At 39.8% G+C, this 27418-nt stretch overlaps 1 protein-coding gene across 3 annotated transcripts; it reads right to left on the bottom strand.

The window, feature by feature from the left end:
• Positions 1–1295: 1295 nt before the first annotated feature.
• Positions 1296–25986, bottom strand: wry (delta and Notch-like EGF repeat containing weary). Of its 3 annotated transcripts, none has more exons than XM_070276708.1 (12): positions 24460–25986; positions 14282–16347; positions 10810–10958; positions 7743–7906; positions 7109–7381; positions 6863–6959; positions 6333–6460; positions 5548–5690; positions 4819–4941; positions 3581–3683; positions 3218–3399; positions 1296–2212 (listed from the first exon to the last, which is right to left on the bottom strand). In XM_070276708.1, exons 2-12 carry the CDS (start codon positions 16193–16195, stop codon positions 1826–1828), a joined length of 3663 nt encoding a protein of 1220 aa, XP_070132809.1. In that variant the 5' UTR covers positions 16196–16347; positions 24460–25986; the 3' UTR covers positions 1296–1825. The 3 variants fall into 3 exon arrangements, with proteins under 3 accessions (XP_070132809.1, XP_043067428.1, XP_070132810.1); XM_043211493.2 differs by having other exon boundaries at positions 3581–3692; positions 24460–25985; XM_070276709.1 differs by lacking the exon at positions 4819–4941 and having other exon boundaries at positions 3581–3692.
• Between the last annotated feature and the right edge of the window lie 1432 nt (positions 25987–27418).

Raw genomic sequence — 27418 nt, 5'->3', positions numbered from 1 at the left:
AATAATTTTTGGGGGGGCGGATTGTAATTGTTTTCCCATTCAAAATCAATTCAAGCATTTTTCATGTTTCGCTGGAGTTTCCACTTTATTTTGCTGATTGGCTTAAAAATTAAATTGTAATTGCCCAAAACGCCAAGAGTTTTGCCACAGATGACTACTCATTTCATTTCATTTCATTTCTTTTTCCATTTTTATCTATTAATAAAAATGTTTGCAATTATTTATATTTTCATTACACTCTTTGGCTTTTCCCCGATTTTTTATTTCTTAAGCTAAGGCTTTTATTAATAATAAATTTTTGTATTTTTGTGTGTGTATTTTTTTGCAATTTGGTTTTGCCGCTGTTTATCGTTATTAAGTACTTAATATAGCATTTTAATTACAAACTCATTTTACTGCGCACTTCAATCGCACGAATATTATTATTATTGACACAAAAAAGGAATGCATCAAGCTTTATCAGAATTTTCATCTCCATTTGTTCGGCTTTCATATTTTGCATTTTATTTGATTTTTGTCATTCATTGCCGACATCTCTTGGATGTTTCATTTCGCAATTGGATCAGTAATAATATTTTGCATATCAACAACAATATGCTAAATGTGGCCAGCACACATATACACACCCAATATCCCACACACCACCCACCCACTCACACTCTATCATTTATTGAAATTATTCCAAAATTAATATTATTTATGCACAAGAAACATATTAACTTTTGTGGCTACAATTATAATTTATGCTAATTATTTTTCACTAACAACTTTCGACTGCTGCGGTCGAGTATGCCAACAATAATCTGTGATATCAGCCCTGACCGAATTCAATTTAGAGCACCATCCCCATATCGCCTGTCTAAACACAATTTATTAGTATGGAAAAATTAATTAAAACTAAACTAAACTGATTTTCATGAAATTAGTTGAATATGGCACCAATATTCGTGACTCATTCGCAACTAAATTTATTTCTGGATTGCGTCAAACAATGGAATTCTTGATTCCACTATTCTGTTTCTGGTTTTGCTTTCGTTCCATTATTATTTAACTAATTGCAAATATTTGCCAAATGAAAATGCGGTGAAAGCCAGGCTTTATTAAATGTCATCGGATTCCATTTTGTTTTTAATTAGCAACTCTCCGAAATGCAATTAGTTTAGCTTTTTGCGATTTCAACACCAAACCTATGGCATTTCATAATAGAATTACAGAGAAACCATGTCCACTTTTAAGGGCTTCCTTCATTTCGTTTATTTGCATATCAAATTCATAAAGGACTTTATGGCCAGAGATGCCTTGCACAAATCTGAAAATTTCATACAATAAACTTTGGCAAAGAGAACAAAACAAAACAGATCTGGTTTCGTATTTAACATTTACATAATTCGAGATTATAATCCCTTTTGCCCCCCAGAAGTAACGTGTGTTTTATTATCAAACAATATCATCCAGCTACGGATGCTACGGATGTTCCGGATGTGGATGTGTGTGCTTAGCCAAAATAAACCTTGATAAACCAGTTTGCTAAGCCTATTTAGGCCAGAGATACATGTATTAATCATAAATATTTGTGTGTTTGCGTTAGCCGGACTCATAATCATTAGGTTCTGCGCACATATACACACGTTTTTAGTTTATTATTATCGGATACTGTTCAATATTTGGAATATTCAACGAGTAGCATCAAAGATAATTACACAATCCCCCAAGTAACCCAAACCCAAACTACTCATAATGTTTCTGTAACTCGGTTTCCACAACCCACTCACTCGCTCTTCTGTGGGATAAATTTGACTAACCAATCGCCGCCATTATCCAAGTTTCACTGTATCAACGGCGAGTGCTGTGAATTCTCGCTAAAGTCCACCGTGTAGTACATGTCGTTCTCCAGATTCATGGCCAAGTGCCGTTGGAAAGGTCGCTCCTGCAGCGAGGTCTGCGTTTGTGTCTGACCCGGCAAGTGGCGTGTTGCGGTGGCGCCCTGCTGCGTGCCACTTGCACCACTGACACTGCCCCGCTGCGCCCCGCCCGCGGTCGCTCCGCTGGCTACACCACCGGCGGCCACCACACCTTTGCCACTCAGCCAGTGCTTATTGAGTTTGCCCTGCATTTTTGGCCGTCGACTGAAGCCCAGAATCGGTATAAACGAGGTGGAGCGCGTCGAGAATTTCCGATACGTCTGATTGACCTTGCAGTGACAAATGGTGACCTGGAAAAGTCGAGAGGTGGGTGTTAAGTAAATGGTTATGGATTGGTTCCCATATGGCAAAGCCAATGGTAATGGCCGCAGCAAATAGCGACCTGGAAAAAATATCATGTGGGTGTCACGATGCGGCCCGAAAAAGTATGCTAATAAATTTGATTTAAAGCACTTGCCAGAAGTTTGTCCTTTGAATTGGTTTTCTTTTTATATATTTAAATGGTTTTGTTTTTTGCTTTATTTTATGGAATGTTTACTTTAGCTTACTTACATATTAATGAAATCATTGCAGTTTTTGTTTGATTTATTTTATCTCCTTTATATAAACATAACTGGTTTCATTTTATAAAAAAAAAAAATATTTATTATGTAATAAATAAATGTGAGAGGTTTTAAAATGTCCTTTTAATTATTTAGGTAAAATAAATTACATTTTAAAATGTTGTAAAATGGCATATTTTTCGTAAAAAATATTGAATTAATAAATAATAATACATTAACTATCAAACTAAAAACTTAAATAAAACCTTTTTAGTCATTAGGCTCATTTGAAAAATTGCCAAAAAATGTAAACTTCGCTCACTAAATCATTCAACTTAAACTTTCGCTATTAACCTGTCCGCTTCAGGACTTGGCAGGACTCTTTATTCAGCCAGGCTCCCAATAAACTGCTCCCTCCACCCCGTTATCCTCTTGAAAAAGCACACATTGTGAGCGAACGGACACCAATTGTATAAATTTGCATCTGCTTTAAGCCCGGTTGGTTGGCTCGGGCGATCGACTACATTTTGGTTAAAGCCTCGATGCCGGGATGCATTCTGGCCAGGATTCGGTTGCTCGACCACTTTTCCGACATCGAAATGAATATGCAATGCCATTTCGCGCACTTTGCATAACCGCAAAGTACAATTTCCCCTCAACAGTTTGGACCTTGTACTCCAAAATTGTAAAATTTCTTTTTTTTTTTTTTGTTATATTTTTGGAAGGATGTTCAGGGAATGTTCAGGAACTTACCACAACGGCCACGATGAAAATGGCGGCGGCCAGGACTCCGGCCGCAAAATATGCATTATGCAATTCAATGGGACTCTTAAGCACAACCGATGAACCGAAAGTTTTGTCATTAAAATTTCTAGCGTTCGCATCGTCCACAATAAATTCGCTGGAGCTAACGACGGTCTCGACCACAAACTCATCTGCAAGAGGCCGGAAAAAGGAAAGTCAAGCCGGAAAATTTCGGGGGCAGTGACAAAAAAATATAAAAAAGAAAAATGTAAGCTCGTAGATAGCCGACGCGGGAACCATATTTTTTGCGGTCCAAACTGATGGCCGCCTAATCAAGTTAATGACTTTTGGGGGACCGGGACCGTGACTCACCTTCACACATGTTGCCTGTGTAGCCAGGACGACAGGCGCAGTAGAAGCTATCCCCGCTGGACCAGCAAGTGCCGCCATGGGTGCAAGGATTTACGGTGCATTGCTGAAAGTACTGAAAGTTATCATCGCATTGTTGGTGAGTTTAATATATATACTTTTAACATAAAATAGTAACTGATTTTAAAGAATAACCGAAGAAAACAATGGACTTTAAATAAACCTAAACCTAAATTCTATTTTAATATTTGAACCGCATTATCAAAATCTAATAAACCACTTTGCTTTATAATTCTAGCTACTGAAATTCAAAACAAAATTTTCAGTATTACGTTGGTGGACTCATGGAGCATGCTATCATCTAACCACATCCAACTAACAATTACCGAGAAAGAGCAGGCTCCTTCCTGCTTTTTCGTCCTTTTTGTGGAAGTGTGTGTGTGCCTGGCATGTAAAATGTAATTAATTTTGCTTCTGCCTTCCTCAACAGGAGCCACGAGCCACTGGTACAGCCGCAATTTCTAGCCGTGGTCTGTCCCCCTCCTCTCCACTTCATTCCACTCCAGGACTCCACTGTCCCCTGTGCCACACCCCCTGGCTCAGCATAGCCCCTCGGCGCGTCCTCGCATAATGACAGTGTTCTCGGAATCTATGGTCCTCGCAGGAGTCGCGGTTAGTCAGCGTGTCCATCATTTTCACAAAGCTTTAATTGTGGCGCCTTGACGCTTAATTTATGTACATTTTGTTGAGTTTTATTTTAGCACCACAAATTATCAAGTCCATTGAGCGTTTATTAAATTCTTTTTGAGAGTTAACTCAATTTATGAACTTGGGTTTAGTTTTGATGGGCCAAGTGGAAGACCATGAATAATAATTGCTTGCCAAACAGAATCGTATAATAACCTTAATCTAATCAAAGTAGCTATTCTTTTCGGGCCATTTTTATTGAGAAATCGATAGCCAAACACAAACTATTTATTAAATGCCAACAAACCAGAGTAATAAATCAGTTTAAAAATGCAAAAGTAATACTCAAAAAATTGCATATGCAATCGTGCGGCAGTTAGCTAACAAAATTGGCTACAATTATGCTGCTGCAACTGCTGCACAGTAAGCCAACAATTTGTGGCTATTTGCTGGCATTTTTGCCAACTGCCACAAGGAGATAGAAAACCATACCGAAAAACCAGAAAACCAGAAACCAAAAACTCAGACCAACGACTGCATAAATCATGACTTACCGTTCTTGGCATTTGATTACAATCCGGTCCGTTGCGACCTCCTGGGCATTCGCAGCTGAAATCATTTCCATGATCAATACAGCGATGTCCTTCGGGGCAAGGCTTGTTGGCGCAAAAATCAACCTACAAAACAAAAAGAAGCAAAATGCAAAAAAAATTGTGTTCGGCACAAATCAAAGCATATTGTGGCAGAGTCGAAATAGAGACCGACCGAGACCGAGAACCGCTGAAACTTCATTACGTATTCAAAAATGTATTTGCCCAGGATCCGTATCTGAAGGATACCACCCCAAAAACCCATATGTGTATGCAATCCCATTTTCAATGATGTGTGTTCGGCTGGGAATGTGTGTGTTTTTGGAAAAGCGCGAGTTTCGGTCTCAGCAAATTAAATCAATACCCATTCAAGTTTCGCAGACAACTGCCGGCAGTTTGGGGTCGTTCGACTTTCTCGTCAGAGAACTGTCACGGGATTTGTTCTCAATACAAAAATATTGATTATCTTGGGGAGTAAAAATCAACTAATGGCGACTTTTGGGAATATGTAATCTTGAGAGGTTTTTAAGGGACCTCCTTACGCCTCATGAGTTGTTTAAATACTTTAAATGGATTTGATTTTCTAGACAATTGTAGGAACTGCCATTGTTAGGGCACTGTCACCTTCGGTTGTGGATCCTCTTAGCTATTGTTGGTTGAGATATTCCCGCACCCTTTCCATTGTTCACTCACCTTTATTTGGCAGCGGTTGCCACTGTAGCCCTTGGTGCAGCGACACTCGTAACTGCCAATGTGATCGATGCATTCGCCGCCGTTCTGACACGGATTCGATTCGCATTCATTATACTCGAAGTTGCACAACTCGCCGGCAAAACCTGGAAAAAAGTCCAAAGGAATGGTTCCGGGTAAATGTAAATGTGCAAAGTAAATGAAATGGAAATTTCAATTGAAAATGGGAAATGCTCGGCGACGCTGTCTCGACTTTCATTGCCTTCGTCTCTGTCTCAGCGAATTTTTTTTTATACATTTACTTTTTATTGTGATTGAGTGCGATTTATGCAAATTGTGTTTGTGCCAGTGAAATAATTTATGAGCTTCCATGTAGATTTCTGATTCGCGTAGACTCCAATTCGATTGAAAAGCGAAATTTGATTGCCTTAAAGTACGTGGATTCCGCGGGAAAATCACGTTTACACATGGAAAACAAATATGATTCAAAAAGCAATTTAAATTTGTAAATATCCTGATTGAATTTTTATCAAAAAAAAGACTGCTATCTAGCAGGTAAAGGTATTTTCTTTGGTCAATATTATTGGTAAAATTCCAACCTTTTCTTGAATCAAACTACAAATTCCGTTGAAAGTTTTTCCAACAGAATCTTTTTGCAAAACTTGGATGACAAAATATTGGCATTATGGGAGCGATTTTCCAGCTAGTCAACAAAGGAATGAAGGCAATTTGCGTTTATTTGGCTGAAAACGGAGCTGGTGCTGAAATTGTTGGTCGCATTTACTCACCTGGCTGGCAGAAGCACCGGAACCCATCCTCCTGGTCCACACAAATGCCATGAACACACGGCGACGACTCGCACTCATTCAAACTGTGCTGGCAAAGAGGTCCTGTGAACCCTGGTGTACAATCGCACCTGAATGGGGGGAAAAATAAAAGAAAAAATAGAGAAATGGTTAAACTGGGAATTTTGAACATGCGACAAAAGTCAACATTTATGAGCAAACACAGACGGCAGCGGCTAGACAGAACCGCAAAACAATGGTCAGGATAATTGAATGAAAGCTGCTGCTAGGACTGCTTCAGCTGTCTACAAATACTACTAAATGTTGACACTGCACTGAGAGAAAATAATGGTTTAATTAAGAAAGCTTCGTCATAAAATAAGGATAGGTATTTCATAAAATTTTCATTTAAAAGGCTTCAATTTCTTTAATTTTTTATATTTTCAATGAATTTTTTTCAGTGACTTTAAGCCTGGTCCTGGACCGACTCCTTTCCATCTTTTTACCCTCTTTTGTGTTTGCCTTTGACTCACCGAAAGTGCGTGGAGTTGCCCACACAACTGCCGCCGTTCATGCACTCGGCGGGATTGCAAGGATCCGACTCGTATTGACAATTTTTGCCCGCATATCCTGCAAAAGGAAGCAAAGGAGTCGGGGTGAGAGATGAGTGGAATGGTAATGGTGTGTGTATTGTCCGCATTATGGGCGTAGGCATATTAATAGCATTATCTCGGGACGCTGGCCACTAATGAGACCGGGACGAAAGCTAATGACCTTACCGTACGGACAAAGACACTGGTAGGAGTTGCCCTCGTGTCCCTGCGATAGGTCCACGCAGATGCCGTTGTTTGTGCAGGGACTGGGATTACACGCGTCGATCTCCTCGCAGTGCGGGCCCGCGAATCCGCTGCAGCACTGGCACTCGTACTCCTCCATGCCCGAGTTCGAGTAGCAGACTCCCTTGCCGGAGCAGTCGGCGTTCTCGCCGCAATTGTCGGTTTTCGTGGTCACCTTCAGGCGGACACACTGTGCTCCCCACAGCTCGGACACCACTGCACGAAAAGAGGGAGGAGATATACAGGACTTGGCATTAATTAAGGCCACACCAGATAGCAAAGCATAAAGAAAAATATATATATGTTTAGTCGGCTGAACGGTTGCCGCAAACAAAGGAGGCAGAAAATTTTTACCAAAGAAAAAATGAGAAAAAAGAATAAGTCTTGGTAGAGAAATAAATACTCTTCAAAAGGTTTAATATGCTTAACTTATTTTAAAAAATAATTCATTAAAAGAACATTTTGAAATCCTCTTATGTTTCTATGACTGAAAATTCTCTTTGTAAGATTTTCCAGACCAAGTTAACCACAAAGTTAGCACAGCCAGTGGGTTAGTTAGTTTTAGGGTTGAACTCACCAATTAGCAAGTTAACTCCCTCGGTGAGGTCCTTATCATACAGTGTAACCAGTTTCCTGCCATCGACCACCAGGGGCGTGATATCCAGCAGGACACCCTCGGTGACGTCGCAGTGTTCGTGTCCGGATCGAGTCACCTGGTACACCTGTGTTGCATGCACCGCGCTGCTCGTCGACGTTTATTATGTCAGCATCCAGGTATCGCCAGGTAAGCGGGTAAATGGGTAAGGAAGAAACAAGCAAACGATGAGTGAATGAGAAAGATACTGAGACGGCAGGCAAGTTAAATGGCTTCTGTTTGCTTGTTTAAGTTGTAAATATGACCGAAGATGTTGGGTCTCAGTTGCGTTTCCTGCGTAGGTATGTGCTTAATTAATTGAAATTTATTTATAAGCAGTTGCTGTCGGTTGCCTTGCTCTAGCGGAAATTAAATAGCACAAAGGCGGAAATGAAATTAGTCGAGAGAGAGGGCGAGGAAGCCCCAGAAAAGGGTTCCCATTGGGGTTTTCTCTTCCCGGATGATTTCCGACTTTGAGGCAAGCAGACAAAAAACGTTGAGGTTACTTTCAGCAGATGCTTTACCCCTAATGGACTTTAAATTGCTGAAAATTAACACTCCTGAAGGCTGGAAATTTATATTAAGTAGATGTGGATGAACTATCCTTTCTTTGGGGAAGAATATTAAAGCTTCAAAATTGTTTCAATTTCATATCTTTTTCTTTGAAAATTTAACAAGGTGTAGTTGCTGCATTTGCAACTCCAAAAGGAGCTGCCATGTTGCCGTTTCTATTCTGTTCTTAAAAAGTCATCCTGTGGAAGTTCGTATTCCGCGCTGGCAAGTTTTCCGAGAGAAAAACTAGACACCATACAAACAGCGGCACAAACAAAGGAAGACACCTCATATAGTATCTAAGTTTCCAATTTTTCAACAACACGTAGTCGAGTTGTTGGAGGGAAACAACGAAAAAAAAAAAAAAATATATAAAAAAAAAGAAAGAACACAAAACTTGTTAGAAAACTGCGAGCCCGGAAAAGTTTTCACTACCTCGAGCTTTGCCAATCTATTTGCTACCCTTGGCTTTTCCCTACGTATTATTATTTTTTGCTATTGCATTTGTTAACTTGGCCCGAACAGACACCCAGTTACCGCAGCACACACATTCACATATTAAATCGATAATAAAAACTTTTTTGACATCTCATTTTCATAGTTTGGCGGGAACTTTTCTCTTCGGGCCCACAGCGCTCAATTGTATGCCACACTTTTTTTCCCACCTCACTTTCACTCCTCCAACTAACTCGATTGTTTGCGGTCTTATTTTGCCCCCAAGGAACGTTACAGGAATCGGAACTTATGCCAGGCATTTCGAGTTGCGAGGCCCTTGGGCTAAATAAGAGATCCACGAAGACCGGAAAATTTCGTACGCGGTCGCGTTTGATGTCTGCCCCGAAAAGTTCGACAAATGAATTTTAATTTTTCTTGCCTTTCGGGATGGGCGGCGAAAAAAAAGTTTTTTGATGGGTGGCAGCAGAGGCATCTATCAAGCGATAAGATAAGAACCAGCGACCGAGCTAAATTAAAAAGAGCAAAAAACGTAAAAGAAGGCAGCCAACCAAAAAAAAAAAAATAATAATAAAATGTGTGCAGAGTGCTGGGGTAAAAATGATAGCAAAAACCGAGAGAAACGTGATAATTGCCATGGCAAAAAGGGTCAGCCAGCTGTGGTATGCGCACATCCAACCCAATGACTAATGGTCAACAACTAGCACTGCATAGAAAAAATCTGCTACAAGGCAACAAAATTTATTTATTTTGACATGAAAATATATGAACGGAATAGTATTTAATTCGACCAACCAGAGAATGTGCCATAAATCTGTTTGAAATATGACAAGATTAATCCTTAATGGAATATGTTTTTGAAAAACTAAACTTAAAGGACTAAGTTTCTTTCTTTAAAATAATTTTTTTCTGTGCTTTCAGGCCACTCTGTTATCGCATTTATATTCACAGTTTGTAAAGGATATTTTTTGTAAGCATTATAAAATAAACAAAAAACCAAAATAAAAATTTTTGGGAAAACAGCAAATAAAGAAGAGACCCAAAAAACAGAGTTAGACAGCGAACTTTGGAGTAAGAGAGAACAATTTAATAAACTGTAAAAGGGGCATGCCCCTGATAATGGCGGAACGTGTCTGGGACCTGCAACTATTCTACATTCCCTTCATCTGACCAATGTCTATCTATATCTCCTTTTCCCGGGCAGACGTGCTGAAGAAGAAAAATCAATAAAGGTCCTTAATAGACGTTATTATATAATAAGCTTCACAACCAACACGTTTCAACGCGCATTAAAGCGTTTAACTGAAAATAAAAAAAAACACGACAACAAAATCAAAGAATTCAACCAATACCCCATCCCTTTAAAAGAAGGTGTAAAAATATGATAGCAAGGTGGGGTTCATATATATATATGTATTTTTTATTTTTGTAACGAACAGTAAGGGGAAACCTCTGGGTTTCCTGGTAAGCTCAGGTGTCTTGGGGTAGCTGTCAATGCTGAGGGCGATGTCGGAAGGGTAGCTATTTGGTGGAGAGATTTTAGCCTTTTTCTCTGAAGTCATAAGGTTTATTTAATAATTTAATTTTATACTTTAAATCTTTTGGTATTTTATAAAATATATTTAAATATTTTATAAAATATTTTTCACTAGTTTTATTCTAGCTTATTTTTTCAGCTAGCTATGGCAGCACTATCCGCTGCATCATGAGCTGGATGATGAGGTAGCAACAACTGCTACATCTACTAAAAATGTTCACTTTTCTATTTTCTGATGATGCTGCTGATGGCACATAATGACGGTTTATCCAGAGATACCAAGTCATTTACTTTGATCACATCAAGATAAAGTTTCTTGCATTTTTGCTTCAGGAATTAAGATAGTTATATTAAAGTCAAGACTTACAAGTAATAAAAATTACCATCTATTAGATGAAATAAAATAGGTCCTTACAGAAGCAAGCCATCCTTAAAGTTCACTTAAATAAATCCTAATTTGTTACTCACCTGCTTGTGTTATTTGGCTCGTGCGATGGATTTAGCATGGCATCGTTGATTTCCACAATTAGAATGTCGCCGGACTGGATCTCCGCCTCGCCGCGCCAGGTGAGGACATTCGGTATGCAGTGTTCGTTCGGCCTACAGTGCTCCGTGGTCTGAAAGATACGAGACAGGAATAAGAACTTGAGCCAAGTTGATGAGATGGTTTATTCCAACTCATCCGCATCGAAATGTAAAATGGGCCCTTAAAAGGTTACGTCTGTTGCGGTTTGACAGCCGAACAAAATGCCAGCCGAGTTGCGAGTTGCTTACTGAATTATTTAGCAAGTTTTCTAATTTCACTTTTACAACATTGTCTAGTCGGGCCCTATACCGGGCTTTTAGTTTTGTAACAAAAACAAATTTACATAAGTAGAAACCCGAACCTAATAAACTTCCCTCCGAAAACCTAAAAGGTTCATTTGGGGCTGTCTTTGGCTTTGGGTGGATATTAGCAAAGTTTATAACATATGCGCAGATCCACTTGATGTTGCCAAATTTTTATTAATTTGGGTTAAGCCACATACACAATCAGAATAAAAATAAAAATAAAGAAGCATAAGCCAGAACCAGAACTCGACTCTGCGGTTATCCCTGCCATTTTTAGGCGACCCATTTCCACAGGACTATCCTATGTCCAGCCATTTTAGCATATTTTTGCACAATTTGAAGCGGTTTAGTTTGCCTGTCGTTTTTTATATGCCCTGCCCTGGTATTTGTTCTGTGTAGTGTCAGGGGAGGATTTGTCAGAGCTCAAATTTATGGCATTTTAATGGCCTGCCCTTACGCACATAAAAATCCCTTACGCACATTGTATGTGTGGTCAACTCCAAAAAAAAGCAGAAAAAAACCTTCATATTTACATACAAAAGGGAATGTTGACCGGATTGGGAAATGGCAAAGTTTTTGGGTCACACAGAATTCATGCGTGTTTTGCGGTCTAGCTAGCTCTTTTTTATGAACACCGCAATAGGTAATGGCATAAATTTTCGTTTTTTATTTGCGGTTTTAGCCGGCAAATTCTAACAGCGGGTGGTCAACAAAACAAGTTACTGCAATATATGTATATGGATGCACAAATATTTAGGCCTTTGTGGCACTTGAAACTCGGATTAGCACAGGTTGTGAAATAAATAATTCACAAAGAAAAACTATTCATTTTTTCTATTTTAATCACTTAGAGTGCCACTTGGTAGTATCCCTCTTTTGTTTATTCATTATCATAAGCTTTGCATAAAAAACTAAAAAAAAAAGCTCTCAACTAGGCTTAAATGACTAACATTGTTGAGGAGGAAGGAGATCCTTCAAAATGAGATTCAAGCAATTCCATCAAAAAAAGACCCAAACAAACAAACGGAAAAATACATAAAATTCAGTTGAAAAATGTTTTCTCTGACCTTCTCTTTGAAAATGAAAAAAATGTTTTCACCTTTTATGCAAAAATTGTTTTCTTTAATTGTTTTCTTTCTTATTTTCGGTGCCTGGACTCTTCTGAAAAAAGAAAATGAAGACCTGGAAGTGGCCAAGAAAGCCGGAATTAATTTTATGCAAGGTAGACATTATGCCAATGCTTAATGTATACGTTTTTTCCTTTCCTTATTTTTTTTTGTATTTTATTTTTAATCCAAAGCAAAGTTTGCATAAAATGCTGCAGTGCCTTTAATTAAATTCATGGACGAGCTGCCATTTGCCGTTTGCTGACCAAAAAATAAACAGGAAATCAATTTCGTTTGCTTCTTTCAATGCTCCATTTTATTTTTCCGTTTTCGTTTTGTTATTAACAATAGAAATGGAATCCGAGCAGTTCAAAGCGGCCTACAAATGGCCATTAAATTTAATGTTGGCCGGTAAACACCCACCGCCCGGCGAGATGTTAATTAAACAGTTGGTTCTCAGTCAGTTAGTCAAAGGAATTCTCTCAGTTCTCTGAGAAAATCAAAAAGTCTGGCGATGAAAAGGGTGAGTATATTCTATAAAATAAATTTAAATATTTGCCAAAGGGGCATGGGCGCATCAGCATCAGCAGCAGCTGTGATTTAGCCTGGCAAATGGCTTGATTTACGTCAATATAAACAGGACATGAGAGGGATATGGCTCCTCCGACTCTGACAAGAAACTGACTCTAAACCGACTGAAAATCAAACTCAAACACAGACCAGCTGGGCTCGGACTCCTTCTCGGGTTGGCCTAGAGTCCCTTGTCTAGTTTATTCGTGATTTAACAACAAATGCGATTTAATAAAGAAATGGATAACCTTTTTCTACGATGCCAGAGAACAGTCCGTTACGCATACAAAAGGCTCAGAAAATTGTATTTAATGTAGTGATAGATTTTCATAGAAAAGTCTAAACTTTCGAACTGGACTGTGCTGGCTGCTGGACAGGAGCCACCACTTTCTCAGAGTATTGTCCTTTTTTGCATAAGAACTGGGACGAACCTTCATCTTTCCGGTCAACTTGTTTTGGGACCTTTTCGTTTCTATCCCAAAAAGACACACACATGTGCTACGGAAATGGCCAAATAAAATGACGATCAATAATTTCCTTTGTTGGCCAACTTATCGGCTGGGATTAAATTTGCAGGGTTCGTCAGTGAGTCGGTGAATCCTTTTTGTCCTTTTCTTGTCGACTGCCAGTCGACGAAATGCGCTTGTTATTTATTTATGTGATTTCTTCGGTTCGGTTGCAAAATTGTCTCAGCTCTAAAAGGTTTTCAATTAGCCAAGCAAACAGTTTTAACAACTTTCCATGTTGTTGGCTATCGAATGTCTGTGTTGTCATTGACAAAGTTGAGGATATTGTTTTTGGGTTGCCATTCCCATTTATCCCTTTTCCGCGAAAATGATTCCTATTTTACTCTGTGTGTGGGTATGGGAAAATTCAATCCCTAATCAATCTTTTCTTTATTCGGATTCGTGCCGCAAAACTTCAGCAGCTTCATTAAGGATTCTCGTTTCCTTTTTTTTTTGGTTTCCTAATCCGAATCCGAAAACTAAGCTTCCTCCATACTAATTAGCCGTCAGCAGGCATATTATGTAAATGTAGTCCGTTAGTCAGTCGCCCACTTTCTGTTTTTGGGGCAAAAACCTTCAGCTAATTGCTTAACCCGCTTACTCAAATAACACGCATACGCCGTGTGTTCGCTGCCTCTCTCGTAGTCAAGTCAACTGTTAAGCCGTCTTTAGTTTCCCTACCAGTGAGCTCTTTTGTCTGTCTAATGATAAGAACTTAATAAGGCTCCAATTGTTTTGATAACATTGGACATGGCTAAGCCTTAAACGGGTGGTTACACAGCAACCAAATGGCATTGAATTTGGTTTTTGGATATTTAAGAAACTAAGAAGCGGAAGTTTGAAATGTTTTCCAAGGGAAAGATCTTAACTAACTGCTTTAATTTTTGGCAATTACTTTAGGAAATGTATTTCTTCAAGTGCACTTACCACAATGGGCAGCAACAATTCGTGGGTCTCGTTGCCACGCCACAGATGGGAGTCCTGGGGTATGTTGGGCACCTCGCACTCCAGCGAATTGATTTTCTCCTGCAGGCGACTCAAAATACGCGGCCTGGCAATTGGCTTTGAGGCCGTCTTAGTGGGATTAACTCCGACAGATCCGGCTGGTCGCACTGTCCTTGCGGTGGCCATCAGTATGGGTGGGCTTGTCCTTGCCGGAGCGATGGAGATGGTGGAGGTGACTCCGCCCTCCTCCGCTTTTGTGGCTTTAACCGACAGTTTGTCGTCAGTGGACTTGGTGGCCTGTGGTGGTGTCAGGGCCTTGAGCAATAATTTGGCACGCTTAAGCTCTTTCTGATATTTTCCAGTTGCGGTGTTTGTTGGCTTTAAGGTACTTGTTGTTATTGGTGCTACTGATGCTAGTGGTACTGCTGTAGTGGTTGTTGTTGCTGACTGCACGGACTGCAATGTTGTTGATTTTACTGTAGTTTCTGGAGTAGTTGTTGGCTGAAAAGTTTTAGCCTCAGGAGTCACGTTCAACTTTGTTGAGGATGCCTCCGCCGCTGACTTGGCCGGACTAGTTTCCTTCATTAACTTGCGCTTATTATGCAACAGCATTTCGTTATACAACTCCTTGCTATTATAGAATTTTGTGGTCGAGAACTCGGGGTGTGTGGCAGCCGGCTGTGGCTGATCCGCATCGGTTTGGAACTTTGTGTTGGCGAAATCAATGTGTGGCATGGCCATCACATCACTGGCGCGATGTTGCGTGGGAAACTCGAAGCTTTTCTTCACCCTCCTATCTATGAAAGTATCCCCAGGTCTCAGGAGCAATGGCAGAGGCTTCCTAGTGGTTGTTGTGGTGGTTTCCTCAATCTGGAACTTGCTTTCGATTTCGGTGATGAGATCGTCTTGATCGGCCAAGAGTTTTCCTGTAAAATCCGGCGTGGTGCCCTGATTGACACTGATTGTAGCCACTTTCAGGGTTTCTGGTGTGGTTACTGTCTTCTCTTGATTGATTTTGATTTTGTCCTGATCCAGAGTGTCCTGTTCATTCAAAACCAGCTCCACCTCATTGGGCATTAGATTCTGCTTATATTCCTCAGTGTTCTCGGGTTGAGTGAAAATAGTACGTTGCTTGATCAGCTCCTCATTGTCGTTTTGGATCATTGGCTGGATGTCCTCGATTTTAAGAGGATATAGATCCACTATGTTCAGCTTACTGGCCGTGGGCTGCTGGGCCAGCATGGCATCGTACCGGGCACGCTCCTCCTCGTTCAAGTCGGCCAACGTCTCGGCTACTTGATATGAGGCTGCTGCCTGCATTTGGATTTGCAAGGGGGATACTGTTAGTGCCATATCCTCCGATTCATCCTGCTCCTCCGCCTCTGGTGGCTCCACAGTGGCTGTTGTTGCTACAGATTCCTGTGGGCTCTCGCTCAATTTAATGCGATGCAGTGCATCCTTGATGCCGCTGCTGAGTTCACCCATCCCGGCTAAGGGAATTTTCTGGTTGGGTTCGCTGGTTGTCATTAGATGGCTGATTGTTGATGTTGGTGCTTCCTCGTTTTCGACAACAACCGAGGTGGTTGCCAGCGTTGTTGTTGTGCTCGTGGTTGCCGTTGTGGTGGGCGTGGCCGTTGAGGTTGAACCGCCCACAGCTGAAATTTCCCGGGACTCGGCGTCCGCCGTTGAAATTTTCACCAGAGTCTGGTTGTTTTCAACCAAAGGGCGGGGGCTGTTGGTAGTTTCCTCCAAAGGGGCGTGGCTGCTGCTACTGTTTTTGTTGTTGTTATTGTTGGTCATCAAGTCATTTGTTATAGGCTCTATTGTTGTAGCTGTTGTTGCAGCTGCTACTGCTAGCAACGCAATTACCAATGTAAAAATGCAGATTTTCCACATTTTTGTTAGCTTTGTTTTTTATCTTTTTTTTTTTTTTTAATTTTTGAACCTCTGGCGTTGATTTTGTTCTCACACCAGAATATTTATTTTGATTCTCCTATTTGTTATTTCGGTATTTCGGTTTGCTTTGGCACATGTCGGCAATAGCAAATCTGTAAATAGAAAAACACATTTTATTAGTGGAGGAATTTTTTTTTGGGGTTTCTGTGGCGGCGGCCAGCTAACCAATTGAGTGAAAAAATGTTGGTCATATTTTATGTATAAGTCCACAGGCAACTGACTTTCTGTTATTTGGCTTTCGTTGGCAAATAAATTTGTATTTGTACGCATTTATTTTTTATCGGGTTTCGCTTTACAACATTTGTTTGTTTGCCCGGAGCCAAAACAAATAGAAATTTTAATGCACATGGGACAAACACTGCCTGGCAACATATTAATTAAAATTTATTTAAGGCTGGTATGGTGCTGGTAGGGTGGTACCCCCTGTCCTTGCTACATAAATTCCACACACACACAACAAACAGTATTTTTGGAACAATAAAGTGGCAAATGTATGCACTTGTTCAGCGGCATTTATTCGAGGTCCTCGATAACATTATTTCGGTCAACGAGTTCGCCGCGAAAAGTATGCAACAAATTTTGCGCACTCATTTTTTGGAAATAATTGCCAAAAACTACATTTGAAAATAGAGCAGGTGGAGTGTCTGTTTTAGTCAGCTAATCAAATGATTTATTATTTTATCTTTCCTAAGAGCATTAATAATTCATTTTCTGCATTGAATAACTGACAATGGATAATCCGATTCACATGCAATTGAATTTGATGGCCATTGATACGAAAAAACGAGAAGAATGAAATTATATAATTGACAAAGCACTACGAAATTCAGTTGGGAATTTGAAGTGGGCCCAATTGATTTGCGGCTCACCACTCTTAACCCACTACCGTCCCCGGGGCCTGGAGCCTGACCACTGATTCTGGCAGCTGACAACTCACAGTTGATTGCGCCCAGTGGACTTAACCGGACAGGACGGGCCAGGACGCACCAGAGCACCCATTGAGCCAAGTCAAGCAGGACTCGAGCTGGACATACATTCATGACTGGCTCTGTACTTGGGCCCATCTTATCTCTGCAGTTTGTCAAGGCGAGTGAAGACGCAGCGTCGCCCCATGAATTACTCGAATGCACAGGGAATAAGCTATGGATCTTTGGATGAAATGAATGTACTAAGTTAGATTAAGACTACTCTGTTTTTCTTCCAGTGCAGCAGGCTCGTGTGTGGACGGGCATGAATGTTGAATCTAGTTCAACAGCCGTTCGCTTTGGTACTTTATGTGCGACAGATTTATCAGGCAAAGCCATAATCCCGTAGGAAGTCGTGGGTGGGGCCCGGCTGGGCGGTACGGATCCGATCTGGACGAGTTTGCTTGAGCTATTTATAGGCACATTTTACCAGATTAAAGCCATTTGTGCTCTCTGTACGAAACGGCTTTATGTGGCCAGTCCCAATGAGATGAACAGTCTTAGATATTCTGTTTGAATATGGCTTTGGCCCGAAGGCAGATGAAGTTTAACGGCTGCTTAAAATAAATTGGCCTCAGAAATTGCTTAAATTGGATTTGATTGCCGATAGGGAGAAGACATGAAATAATTTGTCTAAATGGAAGATAGTCCTTGCGATTGGTTAAATCCATGTTTGATTTAATTTTCTAATGAGGTTTTAGAATTGATTAGATATTTATTTATGCAGTTGTTCATTTTTTAAATGAAAATCGATATTAACATTCGGGTTAATATTACATCATAAACTGTGTCATTGGATATTTCATTAATTTATTTTCTCCCACACACATTTGATGGCGTTCTGGCTTTCGGGTTTGTTTATTTACGAGCGCAGTTGGCTGGCAATAAATCAAACTCTAGTCGCAAACACACTCACACTGGCGTCGAAAAGTTACCTCCTACAGTGCATATGTAATTCTCGACTAAGTAGCTGTAAAATATATTGCAATTTGTTGCAGCTGCGCAACCAGCAGCCCAGCAAACCAGTATACCAGCAAACTGCAAATTGCCAAACCCCATATTGCCGGCAGCCACTTGGGCATACATGTCCTTGAGCCGCAGCCACCACCCCGCCCAGCAGGCATTCAATTAATTATTGTAATGACGAAATTAATTAAAACTCATCCAATTTGATGTTGCGGCCAAGGCCCATATTGAAAAGTATATTTATGTTCTGCGGTTTGGCAGGTACAGCAAAACATCCTTCGTTGAGTGGATGTCAATGTTTAAAACTTCTCTGAAACCGAAAGGAAGGGGAAAAAGTTAAGAGCATTTGGGAATTCGCCGAACAAACGGCTTCAGAACATTTCTTTGTTTGCCTAAAAAATCAAGAAAAACAAATCAAAATCCGCTTAGTTCCGTCGTCTTCGGTCGCCGACCCCCTTTCCTTTTCTTTCTTTTCCATTTAAAGACGACTTAAAGTCAACTCGGTGGTAAACCCCGATAACTGTGCCCAACTTTTGCATCTCCACTCCCCTTTTCCATTCCAATTTTCTCATCAACTTTTCTGCGGTTGAGTGGCATACAAATACACAGTATCATTGGGGGGGAGAAGAAACCATAAGAAGGATAACGCTGCGAATTTTCATATTTTCTTTTCCAGGCCAAAAGGAAACATGATTTCGTGTGCAGCAATTGCCCCTTTTTTTGCTGACCAGTCTGTCTGTGAGTTTGATTTTTTTATTCTTTATTTTTTTGTGAAAGTCGGCTTCTTTGGAACGGAAATGCTTCAATTAAGAGTGGCTGCTTAGCCTTTCGTTTCATTAAATCAAGACGTTTTAAATCAGATACACAAGTTGTAGGGATATGTTTATTATTTTACGGGTGCCATATCTTAGTCAATATTCAACCGATTCTTGAGAGAAATACTTTAAAAGATTTGTAGATCTATCTTCCGTTAATCTGCATCAAAATCTAGAGACAAAATATTTTTTAGATTTTTTGTCAAATTTTGTGGGGCATCCTCTTTGAAATTCCTAAAAAAGGCATGGGAGCACCCATTAGCCCCCTGCGAAAGCTATATCTCTGCTAATATCCATCCGATTCTTAAGCGGAATACCTTAAACGATTTCTGGATCGATTCTCCAGAAGTCTGCATCAAAATATAGGGACAAAATATTTTTTAGATTTTTTGTCAAATTTTCTGGGGCATTCCTTTGAAATTCCCAAAAAAGGCATGGGAGCACCCATTAGCCCCCTGCGAAAGCTATATCTCTGCTAAAATCCATCCGATTCTTAAGCGGAATACCTTAAACGATTTCTGGATCGATTCTCCAGAAGTCTGCATCAAAATATAGGGACAAAATATTTTTTAGATTTTTTGTCAAATTTTCTGGGGCATTCCTTTGAAATTCCAAAAATGCATGGAGGCACCTATTAGCCCCCTGCGAAGGCTATATATCTGCCAATATCCATCCGATTCTTAAGCGGAATACCTTAAACGATTTCTGGATCGATTCTCCACAAATCTGCATCAAAATCTATGGACCAAATATTTTTTAGATTTTTTGTCAAATTTTGTGGGGCATCCTCTTTGAAATTCCCAAAAAAGGCATGGGAGCACCCATTAGCCCCTTGCGAAAGCTATATCTCTGCCAATATCCATCCGATTCTTAAGCGGAATACCTTAAACGATTTCTGGATCGATTCTCCAGAAGTCTGCATCAAAATATAGGGACAAAATATTTTTTAGATTTTTTGTCAAATTTTGTGGAGTATCCCCTTCGAAATTCCGAAAAATGCATGGAGGCACCCATTAGCCCCTTGTGAAAGCTATATCTCTGCCAATATCCATCCGACTCTTTAGCGGAATACCTTAAACGGTTTCTGGATCGATTCTCCACAAATCTGCATCAAAATCTATGGACAAAATATTTTTTAGATTTTTTGTCAAATTTTGTGGAGTATCCCCTTCGAAATTCCGAAAAATGCATGGAGGCACCCATTAGCCCCCTGCGAAGGCTATATACCTGCCAATATCCATCCGATTCTTAAGCGGAATACCTTAAACGATTTCTGGATCGATTCTCCACAAATCTGCATCAAAATCTATGGACAAAATATTTTTTAGTTTTTTTGTCAAATTTTGTGGGGCATCCTCTTTGAAATTCCGAAAAATGCATGGGAGCACCCATTAGCCCCTTGCGAAACCTATATCTCTGCCAATATCCATTCGATTCTTAAGCGGAATACCTTAAACGATTTCTAGATCGATTCTCCACAAATCTGCATCATAATCTAGGGACAAAATATTTTTTATATTTTTCATGAATTTTTTTGAGGGGTCCCTCGAAAAAAACGGGCAGTTTATGGGGTATGTAAATATGACATAATGCGAGTGCCATATCTTGGTCAATATGCATCGGGTTCTTGAGAGGAATACCTTAAACGATTTGTAGATCTATTTCCCGTAAATCTGCATCAAAATCTAGGACTATTGAAACTCAAGAGTGACCTTAATGCGACGGGCTTTTACAAAACTTTTCTTTTTAGAAATGAAATAAAATATTGCTATAAAATAGATTATTTCAGAGTCAAACAAAATCCCTAACATTTCTGCCTCGCATAATTGTATATTCAAATAGAAAAACTCATTTCTGTAATCCGGAATGAGATCAGCATTCAAGCTCCTTCCATCCTGGCCAGACTGTTTCCTGTCATAAATCATGCTCACAAAGCTAATTCCCAAAATGAAACAAATCTTACGCCGGCTTATGGACGCAAACAGGAAAAATAAAAACACTTAAAAATTTTCCAATTTACTGCAGCTTACAATAGCTGGCATATGAAAATGGCAAATAAAAAAAAGAGAGGCGGATAAAATAAATAAAAGCCCAAAAAAGTGCCGAAATGGAGTGGAGCCTGTAAAAGAGCGAAGTGGCAAGAAAATATAAAAAAAAAGTAAAAGCTGGAGAAACACATAAATAAACACGTTCAATGGCAAATAAAAAATAAATCAAACATTTCACTTGGAGCAGCCCGAAATAAACAAACAAAGCAACAAAAATATTGTAGAAATGTTGGAATAATAAAAGTGAAAATGAAAAACAAATATAAAAAAAATTAAAGGGAAGAGTAGGGGTAGGCTGGGCGGAGACTGAATGTCTGGGAAAACTTTTTTGCTGCTGCGGCTCCTTCAGCTTCTACTGCCACAGCTGTTGCAACTGTTTGCCGAAGAAAAAAAAAAGAAGAAGCGAGAGAGCAAAATGTAAATAGAAATAAAAATGAAGCTTAATTTAAAATGCGACGAAGCGTGCCAAACACACACACACACTTGTGCAAATAAAAATACACAAATACATACACACTGGGAGCCATAAACAAGCGCTAATATCAACAGAGTGGGCGTTGGGGGCTCTGGGCCAGCGATGGGCAACTGCAGATAAACATGGCGAGCAACATTTTCCGCTCTATGCAAAGCAACTTTCCTTCTATACATTTTTTTTGCTTCCTACAGTCCCGCTTACATTTAGAAATGCTTTCCTCATCTTTTACTTTTTTCCTACTTTGCTTTGGTCGCATTTTTGGGCTACCACACACAAAAACACACACAATCGCACACTAACACCAAAACACAAACACAGGAAAATGGCTAAAAGAAGAAGAAATCTAAAACTCGCAACCGCAAAGGGAGAGGCTAAAACCACTCCTCCCAGACAACCACCCACCCACCCATACCCCGTCCTAGACAAACTCCATCTACAAGTTTTTGAGGGGCTGCGTGTGACGCTTTTTTGATAGCACCCACCCGAAAATCCAACCTACCTAGCCACCCAGCACCCTTTGACCTCCCATCTCACCAAAAGCACACCGTAAAATAAGGTGTGTCCTGGCACAGTGTTTTTGAAATGTTTGGAAAACAGTTTTGGCTAATTGAAGTGTTGCCTCATTTGATGTTGAGTTAAGTAAGAGTTGTTGAAGGTAGTTATTCCAAAAGGGGATTACGATATAAGAGATTCTTCAGTTTTAATCTAAATTAAAGTTTAGTTCTTAATGAACAATACTTACAACAATATTTTTATTTATTTTTCATTTTAATTTCAAAACTATTTTATATAAAATCCCTCAAAATTCCTCCTTTAAAACATTCCTCTACAGAACTCTGAAATTCTTCAGCTCTTTTGCAGACAGCATATTTTCTGGCCCCAAAGAGAGCCCCCATTTAAAATGAACTTATTTTGCTATTTTGCAAACTTTACTTAACTTTTCCACGCACTGGAAACAAACACTTGCAGGCCACAGTGCTTTGGGTTTTTGGGTTGAAAGTGGCGTCGGGGTACTGACGGGGGGTTTTTGTGGCGCCCAACTCAAAGTGTTCAGAGCAGCGTTGTAAAGAACTCGCATTTATCTTTATTTTTATGCCGCAAACACGCCAACAAACGCACAGACTTGCTTCGTGGATGGCTATGGCTATGGCGACGGCGTTTTTAGTGCCGAACGTATGGAAGCCACAGCACCCGCCGTCGAAGGAGTCAACTTTCGCACCCGCAGTCCCCCTGTCCCGTGCCACACGCCCCATACCCCATGCCACTCGCCCCTTGCCACATTTTCGCCCATTCCTTTCAGATGCAGCCCTTAGGGCAAAGCCAAAGCCAACATTAGCTGGGGCCATGTTGAAGGCGGCGAACGCATACAAATCACAGAATGAAGAAGGTGCGAGCTAGAAAAATACACAGACAGAAAATATCTCATTTTTTTAAGGATATGTCAGGATATGTTCTCTTTAAGTGGTTTCCTGAGTATTTTAAAGCAAACTATTCTTTTTAATCAAGCCTTTAGGCATTTTTCTGAAGGCGTTTTATTTTATTTATTAAATTTTTAAAGTTTTCTTGTCCAGGTTCTTTTTTACTTTTTAAATAATTTTACCTTGAATCCAAAAAATAAATTTTTAAGCCATTAATTTTCCAACATATTGTAATGACACAATTTTTTAATTAGCAATCCCCCGGAAATTTTTTATTTTTGTGTGCTCTGGGGCCACTGGGGGTGATAGGTGACTCGGAATGCCTCGGGGTGGCTGCTGAGCTTAATCTCCACAATCTTCTAGTTTTTGCTATGTAAAGTGAAGCGCTTACGGTTCTCCTTTCGGGGTGACAACATCAGCCGAGCCCTCGACACACACACACTTTCTCAAAGAAAACACACCCACAGTCATACCTTCAGAGGGAAAATCGAAGCTCTTGGGCGGCACTTGAAGCGCTAAGCTAAGCTAGAAAAAAATAGCTGTGCGGGAAAGCCCAGAGTAAGACGATGGCTGGGGGGTGTAAGGAACCACAAGCAGCTAAGTAAAGTTCAAGTGCTGAAAGCCAGTGGCTGGTGGAGAAGGAGGGAATGTGTGGGAAAATATCCACTGAGCGGCGAAAGGACACTGTGCACATCTGCCGGTAAATATTATTCAATGTAGTTTTTAAAAGCAAAATCACGTAGAAACTCCAACCGAACGAACTCCCATTTCCGCTGGAATGATGTAATTTCAACTCCAACTTTCATTCCCCAAGCTGTGATTTTCGTTTTAGTTTTAATTTCAAATTATTTGTTTGGGTTCACAGTTTATATTTTCCTTTTTTCAGGCATTGGCCTTGGGTTTTCGACTTGTCCCTTACAGTGTTTATTTTTTTTGTTAATTTCACTTTGTCGCTTTTTGTTTGCTTTTCATGAATTTTACTTTGTTTGTACAGAGAGTGGAATTTTTTTCGGGGGGAAGGCCGGAATTTAGAATGTTATCCTTTAAGGCAGAGGCGGAGAAAAAGGCATTTTCTGTTGCCTACTTTTTGGGGCAGATAACCAAGAGGTTGTGGAAACATTCCTCACATACTACTACTATTACTTTATTAAGTTAATTCTCAAATCGTATAATTTTAATAAAAATCCAATGAAAGCTTTGAAATAGTTTTATTTCTGGGAAATAAATTGACTTTAAATTGATGGCGGAAATTGAAATTGAATAACTAATGAATGGAAATGGCTCTCAAACTTTTCGTTCGTTGAAAATGAAATTTTCTATAAATATTTCATGCACTATTGAATGAAATGCATTTAGTTTCTTAAAGGTTCGACCAGAAATATATATATTTATTGAATGCAAGGTCTTTAAGTTTATTTCCAAAGCACTGCATATTGTTTGAATTTCATAGCACTTGACCAATTACATTTAATCCAATTGAACCATGTTGATACGGTGTAAGTTGGCTGTAAACTCACTTTAATTGGCTTTCAAACAATGTAAACACACACCGTCCGGACCGACGCGTTGTTCACACTATATGTGTGTTTTCTTGAGGGCCAGAAATTCCCTGGCTTTTCCGATTCGAAATCGCGACCAACCGTAACGCTTCAAAGTTACTCCGCTACTGGTCCAAAGGATGCTGTCCGTTGTCAGATAAATTTTTATGGAGCTTTGCTATAAAATCTCCGAGAGCCGAATGCGAGAGATTGTGGGAGAATTCCTCAGCATGCGCACGCAGCATCTGGGAGAATTGTTTGGGTTTTTCTTTTCAAGGGAAGTTTTTCCCAATTGAGGACGAAAAAGGTCTGATTTTGTGGGAAAATTACCCAAAACATTGTCAAGCCAAACAGCTGGCGAACAGCTGATTATCATGAGGATGGTTAGGTGTCGAAGCTTTCATAACTTGTGGAGCGTTTTCCGTTTTCCGTCTTCTATATATGTATTAATATTCCACTTTTTTCACTTGCCGGTTACGGTTGTTGTTTTGTCCTGGGTTTTTCTAACCCCCATCATCATCTTCGTCTGAAATGTGAAAATGGTGAAATGCTTTTCATTATGCGCACTAATGTCTATGGCCTTTATGTCTAATGCGTGCATAAGGACTTTGCTCTTAAATCCTGACTTTCCTCTGTTTACCATGCGCTTCATATTACGTATACGACATGTGCCAGCGCACACATTATGCGGATTGAGCAGGTTTATTTGTATTATTCTTGGCGGTGGATTATTTTTATCATTGCTTGTGCATGTAATTTATTATAATGATTTACACATTAAGTATCATTAAGCCGAGTGCTCGCTCACTCGTCCCTTCTCATGTATGTAATCGTGTAAGGGCGTATAAATTGCAACTAATTGTGCACACCACTGCGTATGCGTGATATATGTACGCATCTGAAATTTAATGAGAAAAGCGCAAATATTTACACGCACCCAACAAAGCACACGTAACTCAGTTATTAATAATCTGGCATCGGTCTGGGAGTTTGGAGTTATTTTACGGAAATTCTACACGAATCGCTAATGAGAAACTTTGGCCGCAAAAATAGGCGGAAAACGCGAAATAATCATCCAGCTTGCATGCAAAACTTTTCTTCTCATCAATTCGAAACTAAGAAGAGAACTTGGAAGGCGTGCATGATATTTATATCCTTTATGGCTTTCGGCTTCCTGCCATCCTTTCTCGGTTCTTCCAGGAGTTCATTAATATTTCGGCAGCACTTCCTTCGTTCGCAATTATGCAGGAAAACTTTGCTCTGCCAGTTAGACAGACAAACAAATCGGATTGACAGTGAGTGAGATATTGATTTAATGCAGTTGCTTGAATCCTTATTCTTGGTGGAGTTTGTCGATTTATTTGGAAAGCCAAATGAGCAGTAAAATCGGTCTTAACTTTCTCACTGCAACTGTATATATTGAGTAATTGTAAGTTTTGCTTAGTAATTTATTCCAAAACTGGCATAAAAGTTACATTTTTATGTCATCTTATCCCAATTTTAAAGCCTTCTCGTAAAGCCCCCCAATAAATATGACAGTCATTCCCCTCGCAACTTTGTCTGTTGAATGTACGCCCACATTTCATATTTGCCTATCAGTGACCAAACACACCGCTCCAAATGCATTAAAAATATGCCAGGCATAAAAAATGATCCCTGGTTCTCTGAATTTAGGACAAAAAGTTGGCTAACTTTCGATTTTTGGGTGGGTGATGACTGAGTGGGGTGACCAAAAAATAAAACAAAAAAATTACAGAAATTGGCACCCCAGCTTTATTGTCCTAGTTTCTTTTTTATCTCACTTTTTATCTATTTTTTTACAATATTTGTTTTTGTTGTGGCTGGCGCCGGCTGCACCTTGACACTTTTGCAATTGTCGCATGGAAATATTTTTTCAGCCGTTGTTATTCTTGCCCAATTTGTTTGTATGCGCTTTCATTGTTGTTGAATTTTATTTCCGTTCTTTCTCTGTTTTTTCTCTGATTTTTTTTTGTATGAACTACATTTTGCTGTACTTTTTTATTTATGGTTAGTGCAGGGAAATATTTCAGCATCAAACGGAAAACCAAGGGGCGGCGTGTGGGCCGCAAAAAACTATGTGGGTGCCATTTCTGTTTTTGGGGCTTTCCTTTGGCTCCTCAGTTCAATGAATAAATCATTGGGCACTGAGGGGAATAGTTGGGGTTTTTTGGTGAAATGGGGTGAGCTCTCTGGAAATGCTTGATAATATGTTGTTGGAATTTTTGCACTTGTTTTTTGGCTTTGCATAACTGTGGCCAAAGTGGGTCGAAAATAAAATGAAAAATGTTTTTCAATTTAGAGACATACTTAGTCGAGGAAGGTTTGAGCTGTCCGTTTGAATCCTAGTTAGTTAATAAAATCGTATCAACTTGAAAGGCAGAAAATATATCTTTTAATTTAAAAAAGTTCAAGGACAACCCCCTTTGCCAATTTTAAGTCAACCAAACATTTTCCGAGTTTACCAAGGCTCAACCATTAGGAAAGTTGCAAAGCCTCCATTCAAAGGCCTGCGGAAAAGCAAACTAAGCAAATCTGCTGGCAATTTAATCCTTTTGAAATTTGCTTTAATTAACTCGAATAATAAGCAGCATCCGCTTTGCCCCCCATCATCGTCTCAGCCTTTTTATGTTGTTTCTGGGCTTATGGGCTTTGGCACTTTGTGGTTTGAAATTTGTGGGGTGCGGTTGTGTTTTTTTTTTCCTTCTGCTTCTGCTTTTGCGGCAGTCGGATTTCCGACATTTGCCAAAGCAAATTTCACCAGAGCGGGACTAATAAGCCAAACAGGAGACAGTCAAAGACGAGGGCTTACGGGGGCAGGGCCAGAATGGGGGGCGCGACAGACAAAGTTAATACGACACAGCTGCCCCGCAGTTGGTGGGCAATTGAAAAGTTTATTAATAACCACCAAGGCAGCAGA

Source organism: Drosophila bipectinata, chromosome 2L, assembly GCF_030179905.1.
Source record: "Drosophila bipectinata strain 14024-0381.07 chromosome 2L, DbipHiC1v2, whole genome shotgun sequence".
Taxonomy (NCBI): domain Eukaryota; kingdom Metazoa; phylum Arthropoda; class Insecta; order Diptera; family Drosophilidae; genus Drosophila; species Drosophila bipectinata.
Note: the sequence above shows the minus strand (reverse complement) of the source record. Positions and strands in the feature narration are given on the sequence as shown.

Excerpts from the sequence above, each read along its gene's own strand:
- wry (XM_043211493.2), bottom strand. The coding sequence starts at position 16,195 with ATGTGGAAAATCTGCATTTTTACATTGGTAATTGCGTTGCTAGCAGTA. Across the intron at positions 6,461-6,862 it reads GGCAACTCCACGCACTTTCG|GTGCGATTGTACACCAGGGT; the intron begins GTGAGTCAAAGG and ends CCCCCCATTCAG. Across the intron at positions 5,691-6,332 it reads CCGGTGCTTCTGCCAGCCAG|GTTTTGCCGGCGAGTTGTGC; the intron begins GTGAGTAAATGC and ends ACTTTTTTCCAG.